The 18,496-nt window shown below is 34.3% G+C and overlaps 1 protein-coding gene across 4 annotated transcripts in view; it reads left to right on the forward strand.

Annotated features, from left to right (window-relative positions):
- Window positions 1-18,268, forward strand: part of ZFYVE16 (zinc finger FYVE-type containing 16) — a 62,438-nt gene extending 44,170 nt beyond the window's left edge. For 3 of the 4 annotated variants that reach the window (XM_068535573.1, XM_068535574.1, XM_068535575.1), the window contains exons 14-18: window positions 549-629; window positions 11,422-11,584; window positions 12,511-12,616; window positions 13,553-13,720; window positions 17,052-18,266. In XM_068535573.1, the coding sequence (XP_068391674.1) occupies window positions 549-629; window positions 11,422-11,584; window positions 12,511-12,616; window positions 13,553-13,720; window positions 17,052-17,213 (680 nt within the window). In that variant the 3' untranslated portion in view covers window positions 17,214-18,266. Of the gene's footprint in view, window positions 1-548; window positions 630-11,421; window positions 11,585-12,510; window positions 12,617-13,552; window positions 13,721-17,051 lie in introns of all 4 variants that reach the window. The other variant, XM_068535576.1, reaches the window with a different exon arrangement.
- The last annotated feature ends 228 nt before the right edge of the window (window positions 18,269-18,496 follow it).

Below are 18,496 nucleotides of genomic sequence, written 5' to 3' on the forward strand. Positions count from 1 at the left end.
TGGAGATTATTCTTTGTTAGTATATAAAGGACTTTCACATTGCACATAACTTTCCACTTTATATGTGAACATCATTTAATTGTCCCTTATTAATGGACAGTTGCTACCAATCCTTGGCTGTTTATAAAAATGCACTATGAATAACCTTGTATATGTGCCATTAATTTCTAGAAATGGAATTTGTATGTCAAAGCATACATGTGTTTGTAATTTTAATAGCAATTTATCAAGTTGTCCTCCATAGAGATTGTTCTGATTTATGCTCTCAACAGTAGTGGATGTTTGATTTTCCACACCCTCACTTGATACAAACACTGTAAATAGTACAACAGCCATCAATTTTTAGATACAAACATTAAATAAACTTTATGCAATATTTTATCATAACTTTATTTTGTTTGGTATTTTTTGTTATTCTAATGTAAGTGGTATGGGCATGGCGTTTATCAGGTACTTAAAATATGCTGTGCTCCACATTATGCATTTAACAAATATTATATAGCATAAAAAGAGCAGTTTAAAACATAATTATTGTATTTTTAAATCAGTGACAGGTGCAAGTTTTGTGGTATTCAATGGAGCTCTAAAAGCATCTTCAGGATTTCTTGCTAAGTCCAGCATAGTTGAAGGTATGAGTTTCATCTTTAAGATTGGTTTAATGTAAAGATGTTTTCTATCTCCTTTTAAAAATGTATTTGATACTTACAAAAGAATATATGTAAGTTACAAAGCATAGTACAACAAACTTGTGTGAAATCATCACTCAGCCATGAACTAGAATATGACTAACATTTGGGCCTACCTCAAGCTTGACAACTCTGCCTTAGCCTGCATTTCCTGCTTGTGCGTAGCCTAAAGGTTAGTCTGAGGTGAGAGCTTAGGGTCTTCTCAGGTCTCTCCTTAGCATGCACACACCCTGGGCATGCGCACAGTATTGCACATGCATGGGGCCTTCTAAATTCCCAGATATATGTTAGAGCCTTTCAAAGCTCTTATGGACATCTTATTCCCCAGCTTTTCCTTTAAGTGTTTGGTTGGCCTATCGTTTGCCTCTACTAGTATCTGCTGCCACAGGCAGCTATGATGTTGATCACTGGCCTCTAATTGTTTTTAACAAATACTCCCTGAGAAAAGACTTTTTTCACTGGGCAAGCTTAGAGTCTGGTCAAATAAAGACATTGTACGTGGAGTCTTCCAAGGAACCACCTGACAAGTCAAAAAATGACAGTTCTCCAGTAATGAGGTTTTGAAGGAGTTCCAGCCCCATTTGCCTTCTCCAGTGGATACCAAGCTGATGGTTTTTTACTGTGATTGCAGGCTGTTGGTTTTTAGGCTTCTGCTAAGCTGGAGAGGAGGGGATGGGAATAGGAAAGTTTAAAATGACACAAAACTTGCTGTTTTTAATCAAGTTCCTGCCGGGTTTTTTTGTTTGTTTTTTAAAGAACCAGCTTTTAGTTTTATTGATCTTTGCTATTGTTTTTTTTGTTTCTATTTCATTTACTTCTGCTCTGATCTTTATGATTTCTTTCCTTCTGCTAACTTTGGGTTTTGTTTGTTCTTCTTTCTCTAGTTCCTTTAGGTGTAAGGTTAGATTGTTTATTTGAGATTTTTCTTGTTTCTTGAGGTAGGCTTGTATTGCTATAAACTTCCCTCTTAGAACTGCTTTTGCTACATCCCATAGGTTTTGGATAGTCGTGTTTTCGTTGTAATTTGTCACTAGGTATTTTTTGATTTCCTCTTTGATTTCTTCAGTGATCTCTTGGTTATTTAATAACGTATTGTTTAGCCTCCATGTGTTTGTGTTTTTTACGTTTTTTTCCCTGTAATTGATTTCTAATCTCATAGCATTGTGGTCAGAAAAGATACTTGATATGATTTCAATTTTCTTAAATTTACTGAGGCTTGATTTGTGACCCAAGATGTGATCTGTCCTGTAGAATGTTCCATGTGCACTTGAGAAGGAAGTGTAATCTGCTGTTTTTGGATGGAATGTCCTATAAATATCAATTAAATCTATCTGGTCTATTGTGTCATTTAAAGCTTGTGTTTCCTTATTAATTTTCTGTTTGGATGATCTGTCCATTGGTGTAAGTGAGGTGTTAAAGTCCCCCACTATTATTGTGTTACTGTCGATTTCCTCTTTTATAGCTGTTAGCAGTTGCCTTATGTATTGAGGTGCTCCTATGTTGGGTGCATATATATTTATAATTGTTATATCTTCTTTTTGGATTGATCCTTTGATCATTATGTAGTGTCCTTCCTTGTCTCTTGTAACATGCTTTACTTTAAAGTCTATTTTATCTGATATGAGTATTGCTGCTCCAGCTTTCTTTTGATTTCCATTTGCATGGAATATCTTTTTCCATCCCCTCACTTTCAGTCTGTATGTGTCCCTAGGTCTGAAGTAGACAACATATATATGGGTCTTGTTTTTGTATCCATTCAGTGAGCCTGTGTCTTTTGGTTGGAGCATTTAATCCATTCACGTTTAAGGTAATTATCGATAATGTATGTTCCTGTGACCATTTTCTTAATTATTTTGGGCTTGTTTTTGTAGGTCCTTTTCTTCTCTTGTGTTTCCCACTTAGAGAAGTTCCTTTAGCATTGGTTGTAGAGCTGGTTTGGTGGTGCTGAATTCTCTTAGCTTTTGCTTGTCTGTAGAGGTTTTAATTTCTCCATCGAATCTGAATGAGATCCTTGCTGGGTAGAGTACTCTCGGTTGTAGGTTCTTCCCTTCCATCACTTTAAATATATCATACCACTCCCTTCTGGCTTGTAGAGTTTCTGCTGAGAAATCAGCTGTTAACCTTATGGGAGTTCCCTTGTATGTTATTTGTCGTTTTTCCCTTGTTGCTTTCAATAATTTTTCTTTGTCTTTAATTTTTGTCAGTTTGATTACTATGTGTCTCGGCATGTTTCTCCTTGGGTTTATCCTGCCTGGGACTCTCTGCGCTTCCTGGACTTGGGTGGCTATTTCCTTTCCCATGTTAGGGAAGTTTTTGACTATAATCTCTTCAAATATTTTCTTGGGTCCTTTCTCTCTCTCTTCTGCTTCTGGGACCCCTATAATGCTAATGTTGTGTTTAATGTTGTCCCAGAGGTCTCTTAGGCTGTCTTCATTTCTTTTCATTCCTTTTTCTTTATTCTGTTCCGCAGCAGTGAATTCCACCATTCTGTCTTCAGGTCACTTATCCGTTCTTCTGCCTCAGTTATTCTGCTATTGATTCCTTCTAGTGTATTTTTCATTTCAGTTATTGTATTGTTCATCTCTGTTTATTTGTTCTTTAATTCCTCTAGGTGTTTGTTCTTTAATTCTTCTAGGTCTTTGTTAAACATTTCTTGCCTCTTCTCGATCTTTGCCTCCATTCTTTTTCCGAGGTCCTGGATCATCTTCACTATCATTATTCTGAATTCTTTTTCTGGACGGTTGCCTATCTCCACTTCATTTAGTTGTTTTTTCTGGGGTTTTATCTTGTTCCTTCATCTGGTACATAGCCCTCTGCCTTTTCATCTTGTCTGTCTTTCTGTGAATGTGGTTTTTGTTCCACAGACTGCAGGATTGTAGTTCTTCTTGCTTCTCTCCTGCTGTTTTTTTTTTATAAATACTCCCCAGATTGCTGCAAGCCTTTGGTTAATTTCCAGAGTTTCGAAAAAGTTTCCTCTGACATTTTATTGGTTTCCTTGTTGTTTTTATGGAGTAGTGTATTTTCAGAAGTTCTTAGTCTGCATTTTCACTAATATCATCCTCCATACTATCTCAGTTACATAGCTTTATAGGAAGTCCTCCCATCTCTGATGCCACACACATGCCTTATTCCTCATTTTAGTAGTGCTCTGGCCAGTCTAAGCCCTTTGTTTTATCATGTTAATTTTAGGACCAACTTGTCAGGTTCTAAAAGGTCCATTGGACTTTTTATTGGAATTGCATTATATTGCTAGTTTAATTTTGAGAAAATTGGCATATTTTCTATTTTCATTGTTTCTATCCATGTACATTGGCTACCTTCAATTTATTTACATAATATTTAATAATATTCATTTCCAATAAAATTTTATAGTTTTTGTGTAGGTTTTGAATATCATTTCTTATTTATTCTTGTACCTCATAGATTTTATTGCTAATGTAAATGGTATCTATTTATTTACTTATTACAATTTTAGTGTAATGTAAATGCCATTATAATTTTTTTAATTTATTTTTTATTGAGGTATAGTTGATATAAAATATTATGTAAACTTCAGGTGTACAACAAAGTGATTCACAAGTTTTAAAGGTTATATTCATTTATAGTTATTATAAAATATTGGCTGTATTCCCTGTGCTATACACTATATCCTTGTATCTTACTCACTTTATACATACTATGTTGTACTTTTTAATCCCCTACCACCCCTCCCTGCTTACCTCTCCCCACTGGTAACCCCTAGTTTGTTCTCTATATCTGTGAGTCAGTTTATTTTTTGTTATATTCACTAGTTTTATTTCTTAGATTCCACATGTAAGTGATATGATACAGTATTTATCTTTCTCTGTCTGACTTATTTCACTTGGCATGATACCCTCCAAGTCCATTCATGTTGTTGCAAATTGCAAAATCATTCTTTTTTATGGCTAAGTAGTATTCCATTGTATATATATACCACATTTTCTTTATCCATTCATCTGTTGATGGATACTTAGGTTGCTTGGCAACTGTGAATAATGCTGCTATGAACATTGGGGTGCATGTATCTTTTTGAATTAGTGGTTTTGGTTTTTTTTTGGGTAAATACACAGGAGTGAAATTGCTAAGTCATATAGTAGTTCTATTTTTAGCTTTTTGAGAAATCCCCATTTTGTTTTCCATAGTGGCTGCACCAATTTACATTCCCACCAACATTGTAGAGGGTTCCCTTTTCTCCACATCCTTTCCAGCATTTGTTATTTCTGTTCTTTTCGATGATAGCCATTCTGACAGGTGTGAGGTGATATCTCATTGTGGATTTAATTTCCATTTTTCTGATTAACAATGTTGAGCATCTTTTCACATGCCTATTGGCCATCCTATGTCTTCTTTAGAAAAACATCTATTCAGGTCTTCTGCCCATGTTTTAATCAGGTTTTTTTTTTTTTTTTTGATGTTGAGTTGTATGAGCTGTTTATATATTTGGATATTACCTCGTTATCAGTCATATCATTTGCAAATGTTTTCTCCCATTTGATAGGTTGTCTTTTTGTTGTGCTGATGGTTTTCTTTACTGTGCAGAAGCTTTTAAGTTTAATTAGTTCCCATTTGTTTATTTTTGCTTGTATTTCCTTTGCTTTTGGAGACAGATCCAAGAAAATATTGCTACAGTTTATGTCAAAGAGCGTTCAGCCTGTGTTTTCTTCTAGGAGTTTTATGGTTTCTGATCTTACATTTAGGTCATTAATCCATTTCGAGTTTTTTATTTTTTTGTACATGGTGTGAGAGAATGTTCTAATTTCATTCTTTCCTAGCACCACTTATTGAAGAGAGCGTCTTTGCTCCACTGAATATTCTTGCCTCCTTTGTTGTAGATTAAATGATCATAAGTGCATGGGTTTATTTCTGAGCTCTATTCTATTCCATTGATCTATGGTTCTGTTTTTGTGCCAGAAGCATACTGTTTTGATTACTGTAGGTTTGTAATATAGTCTGAAGTCAGGGAACATGATTTGTCCAGTTCTGTTTTTCTTTCTCAAAATAGTTTTGGCTCTTTGGGGTCTTTTGTGTTTCCATACAAATTAAAAAATTATTTGTTCTAGTTCTGTGAAAAATGCCCTTGGTATTTTGATAGGGATTACATTGAATCTGTAGATTGCTTTGTTCATTTTAACAGTATTGTATGTTCATTTTAACAATATTAATTCTTCCAGTCCATGAACACAGTATATCTGTGTTCCATCTGTTTGTGTTGTCTTCAGTTTCTTTTATCAGTGTCTTACAGTTTTCCAAGTACAGGTCTTTTACTTTCTTAGGTAGGTTTATTTCTAGGTATTTTATTCTTTCTAATGCAGTTGTAAATGGGATTATTTCCTTAATTTCTCTTTCTGATAGTTTGTTGTTAGTGCATAGAAATGCAAGAGATTTTTATATATTAATTTTGTACCCTGCAACTTTATCAAATTCATTCATGAGCTCTAGTAGTTTTCTGGTGGCATCTTTATTATGTTGAGGTATGTTTCCTCTATGCCCACATTCTGAAGAGTTTTTATCATAGATGGATCTTGAATTTTGTGAGAAGCTTTTTCTGCATCTATTGAGATGATCATATGGTTTTTATTCTTCAGTTTGTTAATGTTATGTATTTCATTGATTGATTTGCAGATACTGAAAAATCCTTGCATCCCTGGGACAAATCCCCCTTGGTCATGGTATATGATCCTTTTAACGTATTCTTGGATATCTTTTTAAATTAAAAATTTTATCTTATGTTGCTGGAAAATAGAAATTAATTGATTTCTGTATTTTTATCTTATCACCAGCTATATTGCTAAACTTACATTATTTAAAATAATTTACCTATAGACTCTTTTAGAGTTTTTTTATAACTATAAATAATGATAGTTTATTAATAAGGATAGTTTTGTTTCTTTCTTTACAGCCATTATGGCTTTTTAATTTATTTTTCTTGTTTATTGGCTAGTACTTCTAGTGGAAGCAGTGATTGTAAATGTTCTTGTCTAGATCCGTGTTTTTCAGTAATACGTTTTAAAAGTAAGTGAGCTTTATGATTCCATTTTGTGTGCCATATCTGTCTTCTGATGATGGAATGTGATATATTCAATTATATTTCTTATATCACATTATATGTGATAAGAAGTAAGGAGAAATAGGTTTTATTTTTGTTGGGTTGTTTGTGGTAGGTTTTGATTTTGCTCCTTTTTTCAGGGAAGCAGTGTGCCCTGGGACATCAATTCTTTGATAGATCTAAGAGTTGTTCATTTTATGTTTGTTCAGCTTTTTAATTTTTTTAAATTTATTTTTAAAAATTTTACTGAAGTATAGTTGATTTATAATAATCTATTAGTTTCAGGTGTACAGCAAAGTGATTCAGTTTTTCATATGTATATATATATTTTTTACAGATTCTTTTTCATTATAGGTTATTAAAAGATATTGAATATATTTCCCTGTGTTATACAGTAAATCCATGTTATTTTATCTATTTTATTTATATTAGTGTGTATCTGTTAATCCCATACTCCTAATTTATCCGTCTCCTCCCTTTCCCTTTTGGTAACCATAAGTTTATTTTCTATGTCTGTGAGTCTGTTTCTGTTTTGTAAATAAATTCACTTGTATTATTTTTTAGATTTTACATATAAGTGATATCATATATTTGTCTCTGTCTGACTTCACTTAGTATGATAATCTCTAGGTCCATCCATGTTGCTGCAAATGGCAATATTGCATTCTTTTTTTGGCTAAGTAATATTCCATTGTGTGTGTGTATACACACACACACACACCACATCTTCTTTACCCATTCATCTGTTGATGGATACTTAGATTGCTTCCATGTCTTGGCTATTGTAAACAGTGCTGCTACGGACATTGGGGTACATATATCTTTTTGAATTAGAGTTTTCATCTTTTCTGGACATATGCCCAGGAGTGGGATTGCTGGATCATATGGTAGCTCTACTTTTAGTTTTTTAAGGAACCTCCAGACTGTTTTCTGTAGTGGCTGTACCAATTTACATGCCTACCAACAGTTTAGGAGGGTTCCCTTTTCTTCATACCCTCGCCAGCATTTATTATTTGTAAACTTTTTGATGATAGCCATTCTGACTGGTGTGAGGTGATCTCATTGTAGTTTTGATTTGCATTTCTCTAATAATTAGTGATATTGAGCATCTTTTCATGTGACTGTTGGCCATCTGTATGTCTTTGGAAAAGTCTATTTAGGTCTTCTGCCCATTTTTTGATTGGGTTGTTTGTTTGATAGTGAGGTGTATGAACTGTTTGGATATTTCTGAAAGTAACCCTTCGTTGCATCATTTGCAAATATTTTCACCCATTCTGTAGGTTGTCTTTTCATTTTGTTTATGGCTTCCCTGCTGTGCAAAAGCTTTCGAGTTTGATTAGGTCCCATTTGTTTATTTTTGCTTTTGTTTCTTTTGCCTTGGCAGACTGACCTAAGAAAATATTGCTATGATTTACATCGAAGAATGTTTTGCCTATGTTCTCTCCTAGGAGTTTTATGGTGTCATGTCTTATATTTAGATCTTCAAACCACTTTGAGCTTATCTTTTTATATGGTGTGAGGAAGTGTTCTAATTTCATTGATTTACATGAGGTTGTCCAGCTTTCCCAACACCACTTGTTGAAGACACCGTCTTTTCTCCATTGTACATTCTTGCCTCCTTTGTCAAAGATTGACTACTGGTGTGTGGGTTTATTTCTGGGCTCTCTCTTTTGTTTCATTGATCCATATGTCTGTTTCTGTGCCAATACCATGCTGTTTTGATTATTGTAGCTTTGTAGTATTATCTTAAGTCTGGGAGGCTTATGTCTCCAGCTTTGTTCTTTTGTGAGGATTGCTTTGGCAATTCTGGGTCTTCTGTGGTTCCATATAAATTTTAGGATTATTTGTTCTAGTTCTGTGAAAAATGTGATGGGTAATTTGATAGGGATCACATTAAATCTGTAGATTGCCTTGGATAGTATGGCCATTTTAACAATATTAATTCTTCCAATTCAAGAGCATGGGATATCTTTCCACTTCTTTTTTTTTTTTTAATTAATTAATTTATTTATTTATTTATTTTTGGCTGTGTTGGGTCTTCGTTTCTGTGAGGGCTTTCTCTAGTTGCAGCAAGCGGGGGCCACTCTTCATCGCGGTGCGCAGGCCTCTCACTATCGCGGCCTCTCCCGTTGCGGAGCACAGGCTCCAGACGCGCAGGCTCAGCAGTTGTGGCTCACAGGCCCAGTTGCTCCGCGGCATGTGGGATCTTCCCAGACCAGAGCTCGAACCCGTGTCCCCTGCATCAGCAGGCAGACCCTCAACCACTGCGCCACCAGGGAAGCCCTCCACTTCTTTGAATCATCTTCAGTTTCCTTTATCAATGTTTTATAGTTCTCAGCATGTAAGTCTTTCACCTCCTTGGTCAGGTTTATTCCTAGGTATTTTTTTTATACAATTTTTAAAGGGATTTTTTTTTTTTTAACTTTCTGATATTTCATTGTTTAAAGTAATGCAAACTATTTCTGTAAATATTGTAGCCTGCTACCTTGCTGAATTCGTTTATCAGTTCTCATAGTTTTTGTGTGGAGTCTTTAGAGTTTTCTATATAGAGTATCATGTCATCTGCATATAATGACAATTTTACCTCTTTCCTTCCAATTTCGATACCTTTTATTCTTTTTCTTGTACGATTGCTGTGGCTAGGACTTCCAGTACTATGTTGAATAGAAGTTAGGTTTATTCCTAGGTATTTTATTGTTCAGCTTTTTTCTTGTTTTGAGGATGGAAGTGACAAGTTCCAAGCTCTTTACATGGAGCAGACACCAAGAAGTCATTAGTATTTTTTGTAATACAAGTTGGCTGACTTGCATTTATCTAATGTTGTCTTGCCTTTCATTTTTCTGAAGATGTCTTTATTTCATTCTCATTTTTTATGGGTATTTTTGCTAGATATAAAATTCTGCTTTGAAAGTCTTTTCTTTAAAGATGTCATTTCATTGTCTTCTGACCCTCATTATTTCTAGTGAAGAGTCAGTAATAGTTTTTATATTTGTTTCCTTGTATTTAATGTGCCCTTTTCCTCAGTCTGTTTTCAAGATAGCCTCTTTATCTTTGGTTTTCACCAGTTTTACTGTGGTGTGCCTCAATGTGGTTTTCTTTGTATTTATCCTATTTGGCATTTATTAAACTCCTTGGATGTGTGTGTCAGTATTTTTCATCAAATTTGGGGAATTTCTTACCATTTTTTTAAATGTCCTGATCTTTCTTCTCCTTCTGGGAGATAGTCTTATCTATGTGTATGTAATCCATATCTGTATTAGACTGTTTTATACCATCCCATGGGTCTTTGATGCTCTTTTTATATTTCTTCATTCTTTTTTCTCTGGGTTCTTCAGATTTGATCATTTTTGTTGACCTTTCTTTATGTTCTCTGATTCTTTTGCCATCTTCAATCTACTATTAAGCCGATCCATTAAGGTTTCTGTTTTAGTTGGATTATACTTTTCAGTTATAGAATTTGGGGGGAGGGTTTTCCAGTTTCTATTTCTCTGTTCAGATTTTTAAAAATCTGTTTATAAATTTAGCCAGTATTTGCTTTTCATTCTTTAAATATGTTTTCCTTTAGGTCTTTGAATATATTTTAGATAGCTATTTTAAAGTGTTTTTGTGTTTAATCCAATGTCTTGGCCATCTCATGGTTAGTTTCAGTTTTATAGGGGCTCACATTTTCCTGTCTTTGGTAACTTTTTATTATGTACTGTCATTATTGATATGCTTTAGAGACTTTAGATTCTTTTAGCTTTTTTTAAAGGGATTTTTTTGCTGAAGAAGGCTTATTTATGTTTAAGCAGGCATTTTATGTCTGCTTACCCTGAGCTTGTGTAGCCTTTATTTTTTTAACAGATGGATCTATGGATATTCTAAGGTGTTTACAGTCTGGCAGGACTCATCCTCCAAATCTGTTTTGCCTGTAGATTTTGTAAGAGCTTTGATTTGGCATTGCACAGTTCAGGGTTAATGAGGTGCTAATGTCTATTTTGGTTGGTTTAGACTACCAATATCCCCCAACATTGCTTGACTTCTAGTATCTCTGTTCTGTTCCCAACCATATAATAGCCATTTTCTGTTATGCCTCATCTAGGGTCACTCTATTAATGTGTTCTCAGTTCTAGTCCAAGGACTCAAAAAGTCCTTGAACACAGTCTCCTGGTGCTCCCCTTTTTAGTGTCTTGACCACAGATTTCAGGTTTCCCTGAACTCTTATCTCTGACTTCTCAGCCCAGTAGAGCAATTGTAGGCTTACTGGTCACCATGCAGAAATTGTCCCCAAGCAGAGAGCCTGGGCAGTTATGGGCTCACCTATTGAGTTTTCCTGTAGGGACCATGGTATTGTACTTCCTGTTTTCCAGAACCTGAAAACAATTGCCTCATACATTTTGTCTAGTTTTATGGTCGGTTTTCATAATGAAAGGGCAGTTTGGCATCATTATTTCATCATAGCCAGAAGTGGAAGTTCTCACCTTTATTTGTTTAACCATTAAAAAAAAAAAAAAGAATCCTTAACATTGTGCAATATTTTTCATATCCCCTAACAGAAAACAGCCATCAAGATGATTTAACAGATGGTCTAAAACTTGCACGGAACATATTTTGATAGCAAAATTTATGGCTTAGACATATAAATTTATATTCAGTAAAAGAAATGTGAAACATAATTCTCATTTTTAGATGGCTTAATGGTACAAATAACTCCAGAGACCATGGATGGCTTGCGGCTAGCTCTACGAGAACAAAAAGACTTTAAAATTACATGTGGGAAAGTTGATGCTGTAGACATGAGAGAATATGTGGACATCTGCTGGGTAGATTCTGAAGAAAAAGGAAACAAAGGGTAGGAATTTTTTGTTACCAAAATGTAATTGATTTGATGGAGGAGAAAGGATAAAAACATCCTGTTAACAAAATTAAATATTTTATAAATAAATATAGAATTATACCATTAATTTAAATGTATATACTCTAATTAATAAATGCAGTCTGTTTTTTTCAAAAATGTACCTAACCAGCGTCATGTGTGTTTTCTTAGCCAGGATGCTGTAAATTACTAAAGGGTGGTCAGTTTGGGAGGGGGCAAATGATAAAATGTGCATTGTGTAGCAGTGTAGGCTTGATGCCAGGTCTGAGAAAGACAAGATACTTTGTTATATGGTACATTGAGGCACACACATATTTCCCCCCAAGACTGCCTTTTATATACCAGATATGTATTTTCATGGAATTATTTGAGGATTATTTTTGTCAAATAAGTAATGGATTCCCTTTGGGTGTTTATTCTGTATTATATTGATCCACTGTAAATGCAAACAACTGAATTCAATCATATGTACATTAGAGGCCTTACAGAATATTACTGCCATTCCCTCCTCTCTTTAGTTACCCATTTTCTTTCTTTTTTGGAGACTGGCTAAGGGATCTGGAGCAAAAAAGGAAGAGGAGGGCTAATGCTGAAGGATTCCAAGATAGAGTTTTGCAATTCATGAGACAGCTTTTCTGTTAGGAGACTAAGGTATTTTAAACCTCAGGTCTGAATTGGGCATATGAAAAAGAGATATAATTTGCTACACAATCAAGAAATCTTGGTAAATGAATATGAGCTGTTTTAATTATTTTTTATATAATTGAGATGTCTTACTGATGCTTTAAATTTATAGCTTTCATAATTTTTATCCTTATTCCATTTGTTCAAGTCTAATAATTTACTTCATAGAAAGTACTTTGGTATTAAATAAATCTGTTCTATTATATTTTATTCTGCAGTGTTATTAGTTCAGTGGATGGAATATCATTACAAGGATTTCCAAGTGAAAAAATAAAACTGGAAGCAGATTTTGAAACTGATGAGAAGATTGTAAAGTGTACTGAGGTAACTTAGAAAGACGTTTCCTTCCATTTACATGCTGTGTTTGGATATATTTTTGTTAATTTGGAGATTTCATAGGACTCAACCTCTGAATGTTTAAGTGCAATGTATTACACTTTCATTACACCTTGAGACACACATATCTCCACCCCAGACTGCCTTATATACACCAGATTTGCATTTCCATAGGATCATTTCAGGTTATTGTATGGTGGTACTGCCTGTCAGCTCACAGTTAAGTTTTCACGGCATTGCCATCTTTGTTTGTACAATAACATGTTATTTGACCATGGTGTTTTCATTTTTCTCTTATTTTACAAAAAATAAAATATTTTATAGATATCAGTTTATAATCAGCATTTACATATGAAAGTTAGTTTTGCATGTTCCAGTTTTTTAAAAATAAGAGAATATGAAGCTATAGCCTTACAGCCCCTTAGTCTACCTCCATTCTCCCCCTCACTCTACCTCCTGGGTCAGACAATCAATGTTACTGATTTCTTAGGTATTCTTTGTGATTTTACACATGTAGAAGATAGAAACTATAGAGGGTATAGAAATTATAGGACATTATTTCTTTGTTTGATCTTAACTTCATTAAGATGTCCTTATGGGATGGTGATCTTATTGGGTGGGCTCATCAGTACCCTTCTTTAAACTGAGTTAACAAAGCTTTTGTTGCTACAAGTTAACTTTAGGCAAAAATAGCTGTCATTCCCATATTCCCTAGTCTTTGGTTTTAAGTTTTTACTTATACTATAGATCAGGCTATATATAGTATATATATATACTATATATATAATGTTCCTAACTAGTGAATTTCATGGCACTAACATTGGAATTTTATTCATAAAGTTGAATTGAAGGTAGCAATTGTTGCATTTTTAAAGCTACTTTTAATCTTAATCATGACTTGTTTCCTAATTAAATACATTTCAGGTGTTCTACTTTCTAAAGGACCAGGATTTATCTATTTCAGCAACTCGTTATCAGTTTGCAAAAGAAATAGCCATGGCTTGTAGTGCTGCACTGTGCCCTCACCTGAAAACTCTAAAGAGTAATGGGATAAATAAAATTGGCCTCAGAGTTTCCATTGACACTGATATGGTGAGGCATGTTTTTGTGATGTATTTTTGAAATGAATATATCTTATATTAAAATAATCAGAAGTTTTTCTTTAACCTTTTACTTTGAGATCACTGAAGAGAATTAAAGTTTGTTGAACGTTAATGTTCGGTACACACTTCCTGTACATTATCTCCTTTACTGTCCACAGCAGGGGCCAGCAAACTTTTTTTGGTCAGACAGTAAATAACTTAGGCATTACGGTCTGTCAGATTTCTTTCACAACTACTTAACTGTGCCATTATAGTGTGAAAGCAGCTGTAGACAGTAACTAAACAGCTTAGCTGTGTTCCAGTGAAACTTTGTTTACAAAAACATTTGGTGGGCCACATTGGCCCACAGGCCATAATTTGCTGACGCCTGCTCCACAACATTTCTGCTTGATAAGTAGGTTTTTTAATTATGCTGACTAAATTCTATATTCATGTGACTTAAAATTACAAAAGTCTAAAAATGTTAAAAAAGGAAAATTTTCAGTTTTTTCCGCCTATGTAGGGAAAAACCTATTTCTTCCCTCCTATATCTTTCTTTCCTGTGTGTCTCTTTCACTACTCACAGAAAACACTTCTGCTCACCAGATGTGTAGAGGCTTTCCCCCACCCCAGCAAGCAATTCTCAGACACAAGCAGGGTGTCCAAGAATTCAACTCAATTCTGACTTGATCTACCTGGAGATAGCATCAGATCCTACAGCTCTTACAAGACTGCCTCCTCCCCCACTTCATATGCCAGTCAGTTATCACCTGTGCTTCTGACCAACCAGTTATGGATCAGAGCTTCCAATGACCCCCTCCTCCTTGGGTTCAATTAACTTGCTTGAGCGGCTCACAGAACTCAGGGGAACATTTGCTTATGTCTGTCAGTTCATTAAAGGCTATACAGATGAACAGCCAGATGAAGAGATACATAGGGCAAGGTCTGGTAGAGTCCTGAGCAGGAGTTTCTGTCTCCACGGAGTTGGGGTGCATCACCCTCCCAGTGTGGATGTATTCACCAGCCTGAAAGCTCTCTGAACCCCCTTCTACTGAGATTTTATGGAGGCTTCCTCATGTAGGCATGATCAATTATTAAGTCAGTTTTTAGCCCCTCTCCCCTCTCTGGAGAATGAGGGGTAGGGCTGGAAATTTAAAGCTTCTAATCATGGGCTTGGTCTTTCTGGTGACCAGCCCCTACCTAGGAGCCCATCCAGAGTTGACTCAAAAGAACAAAAGATGCTCCTCCCTCTCTTATCACTTAGGAATTTACAAGTTTCTTAGGAGCCCTGTGTCAGGGATGGGATCAAAGATAAATATTAGAACAAGAGATGTTACTGGTATTCTTATCACTTAGGAAATGACAAGGGTTTTAGGAGCTTTATGCCAGGAATTGGGGTCAGAGACCAATATTTTCTATTATATTATATATTCTATTCTATTCTATTATAATATTATAATTATAATTATAATTATTATATTCTATTATATTATAATTATATAATTATATATTATAATTTTCTATTATCTCACAAATGTATATATATCGGGACCACCTCATTAAACATTAAACATGCTAGAGAGCAGCATTCACACAGTACTCTATTTAATTGGTGACCTCTGGAGATATTAACTCCAGGCTACAATGTAAATGGTTCCCAGTAGAGTTGCATCAGGTAATAGCCCTGGAAAGATCTCCTTCCTACCCTTGACTCCTAACCCTTCAGTCCACTTCCATACTCCCCCTCATCCTCCCTTCTTGGTCAGGCAGTCAAATGTTATCCATTTCTATGTATTCTTTGTAATTTTTTGCATGTTTGAGCAATTAAGTTTGTACGTCCTTTTTGTTCTCTTTTCACTTTTTTTTTAACAGTGCTTCTTTAACTTAATATATCTTAGAGATATTTCATATTAACTACATATTCTTTTTAAAGTTGCATAGTAGTAGTTGATTATATAAATGTACCATAATTTATTTAGTGCTTATGCATGTTTGGTATGTCCTGGTTGATATTTAAGGTATCCACAATATTTTGCTTTTGCATAAGTGTGAGTATATAAGAAACATTCCTAGAAGTAGAATTGCCAGGTCCAAGTATGTACTCAATAGATATTACCATATTGTCTCAAATAGAGGTTATGACAATTTGTATTTCTACCACAATTTATGAGAGTGTTCTTTCTCTCACATCCTTATCAAAGCAGAATATAATCAAACTTTTGAACTTTGCCAATTTGATAGGTGATAAGTGGTACTCCAGTAGTATTTTTTTTTTAATATTTATTTATTTATTTGGTTGTGCCAGGTCTTAGTTGCAGCTCATGCGCTCCTTAGTTGTGGCAGGCACACTCCTTAGTTGTGGCACGTGGGCGCCTTAGTTGTGGCAAGTGGGCTCCTTAGTTGTGGCATGCGAACTCAGTTGCGGCATGTGGGATCTAGTTCCCTGACCAGGGATCAAACCTGGGCCCCCTGCCTTGGGAGTGTGGAGTGTTAACCACTGCACCACCAGGGAAGTCCCAATCCAGCAGTTTTTTAATGTGCCTTTTTAACTGTTTCCGACATCCAATATAATAGATTTCAGTCCAGGTTGTTCATTAGAATGGTCAATCTTTTCTTTTTTTTTTTTGGCGGTGCCACGCCACATGTGGGATCTTAGTTCCCCGACCAGGGATCGAACTCACGCCCCCTGCAATGGAAGCGCGGAGTCTTAACCTCTGGACCACCAGGGAAGTCCCAGAATGGTCAATCTTAACATGAACAATTTCATATGTTGAAGGTTTGCTCTTCTTCAGGCAGGATGTGTTACAGTTCTTACTGGAAAAAAAGAACTTACATTTTTATCTCACTATTAAAAGTTCCTTTTTCAAGGAAGCACCTGATATTTATTTGAGTAAGCATTGTTAATTTTTTTAGTCATATGTATTAAAATGTAATTTTCACCAGCAAAATTAAATTCAAATATTATTTTATGATAAATTCAAAATATTTTTAAGTAGATCTTTTTTTAAATACCATGGGGTTTTTATTTAAGTCATGTTGACAATTATTCAAGACCTTGGTCTGCCAATGTGTTTACATGTTCATTGAGAAGAAACCTGAAGTATGAAGTAGTGGCAATTTTATTTTCATAGTATCTGTGGAAGGGACAATTATAATTTATGTAGTAGATAGAAGAAATAAAGGAGAATGTAAAACATTATTTTATGAACAAAATATCAAGTATTTTCTTAACGTGCTTAAATTGAGTGATATTCTTAAATAGTTTATTTTATATTCATCTGCTGAACTAAACAAGATTGCTCACTTTCTAGGGTTGACTCATCAAGATTTTTTTTTTCCAGGTTGAATTTCAGGCAGGATCTGAAGGCCAACTTCTTCCTCAGCATTATCTAAATGATCTTGATAGTGCTCTAATCCCTGTGATCCACGGTGGGACCTCCAACTCTACTAGTTTACCATTAGAAATAGAATTAGTATTTTTTATTATTGAAAATCTTTTTTAGTGAAAGGACCTGAGTCGTATTATATATTGCAAACTGATTTGTTAAAACTAACTCCAGCACTAAAGCTGAAATGCCACAAACACTAAAAGTAAATATGTTTGATGTTTGAAACATGTAAGCTTTGCTTTTTAGGCAGGAATGATCTTTTAAAAATCATTAGCACAATATTTAAATCTCCAAAAATTTAAGAGATCCACAGTTTTTGAAGCTTTACACTTTACAAGTACTGAAAAAGACAAGGATTTCTTCTGTCTTTAAAAAATTTGTAGCATTTAACTGTGTTATTTAAATGCTAAGCCAAAGTATCTGCACTTAGGTATACCTCTTTATGCCAAGAATGATTTTAATGAAGGCTCCTTTCAGATGTAACCTTATGAAGGAACTACCTTTTTTGTTTATATGCCAGTTAAATTACTGGTTTCTAAAGTCTGTTAAAAATGTATTTCAATGGCACAGACCAGTTTCCAGATCTTAGACTTATATGGTAATTCTTTGAATAAGGCAGATAACTTATTTGTATAATTGGAGTGGAGACCTACCTCCATGATTAGATAAACTGATTGTTTGCATTAAAATCAGAATTTTGCCTTTTTTCTTTTCAAATTATTATTTTATATATACATATATGGTTTTCTCTTGATTAAATGGGTATTCTTAAAATAATTGTGGGTGCTTCAGGATTTTGTGCTTCTATAATTAAGTATATTGCTTTTATAGCGAGAACATGTGATTTGGTATGTGTTTTCTAAATCTTTAATAATTTATAAATAGGTAATATTTTTGTATTGCAGTGCATTATTTTTCCTCCTTTCCTTCCAAAGTATACCACTGTATATACCACTTCTAAGAGTGATTGACAACAGGCCAGATGACCCTTGAAGTAGTCATTATGTAGCAATAAATGAAGCCTGAAACAGGTGTTTTTTTAACTTCTCCTTTAAAGCTTAAAAGTTTCTTGGCAAGTCTACATATTTTCATTGACACCAATGTATTAAATATAAATTTTAATGAACTACTTACTTTTGCATATTTTAAATTCTTTATATAGTAGTTATTTTTTATAACAGGATATTAACATAAGTTAAATTCTATGTATTTGAAACTGTTACAGAACTTTCTTCTTTACTTCAAATAGAAAAAAATTTTTAAAGTACGTTGTGTTAAAAAAAGTAATGGTCATATTTTAGTTAATCCTGTCATTTAAGTTATTTAAAATATAATCATTATTTTAATGCTTTTTTTATTCTAATGTGGAATATATATGTTTTTGTATCAAAAACACT

Source organism: Eschrichtius robustus, chromosome 2 (assembly GCF_028021215.1).
Source record: "Eschrichtius robustus isolate mEscRob2 chromosome 2, mEscRob2.pri, whole genome shotgun sequence".
NCBI lineage: Eukaryota > Metazoa > Chordata > Mammalia > Artiodactyla > Eschrichtiidae > Eschrichtius > Eschrichtius robustus.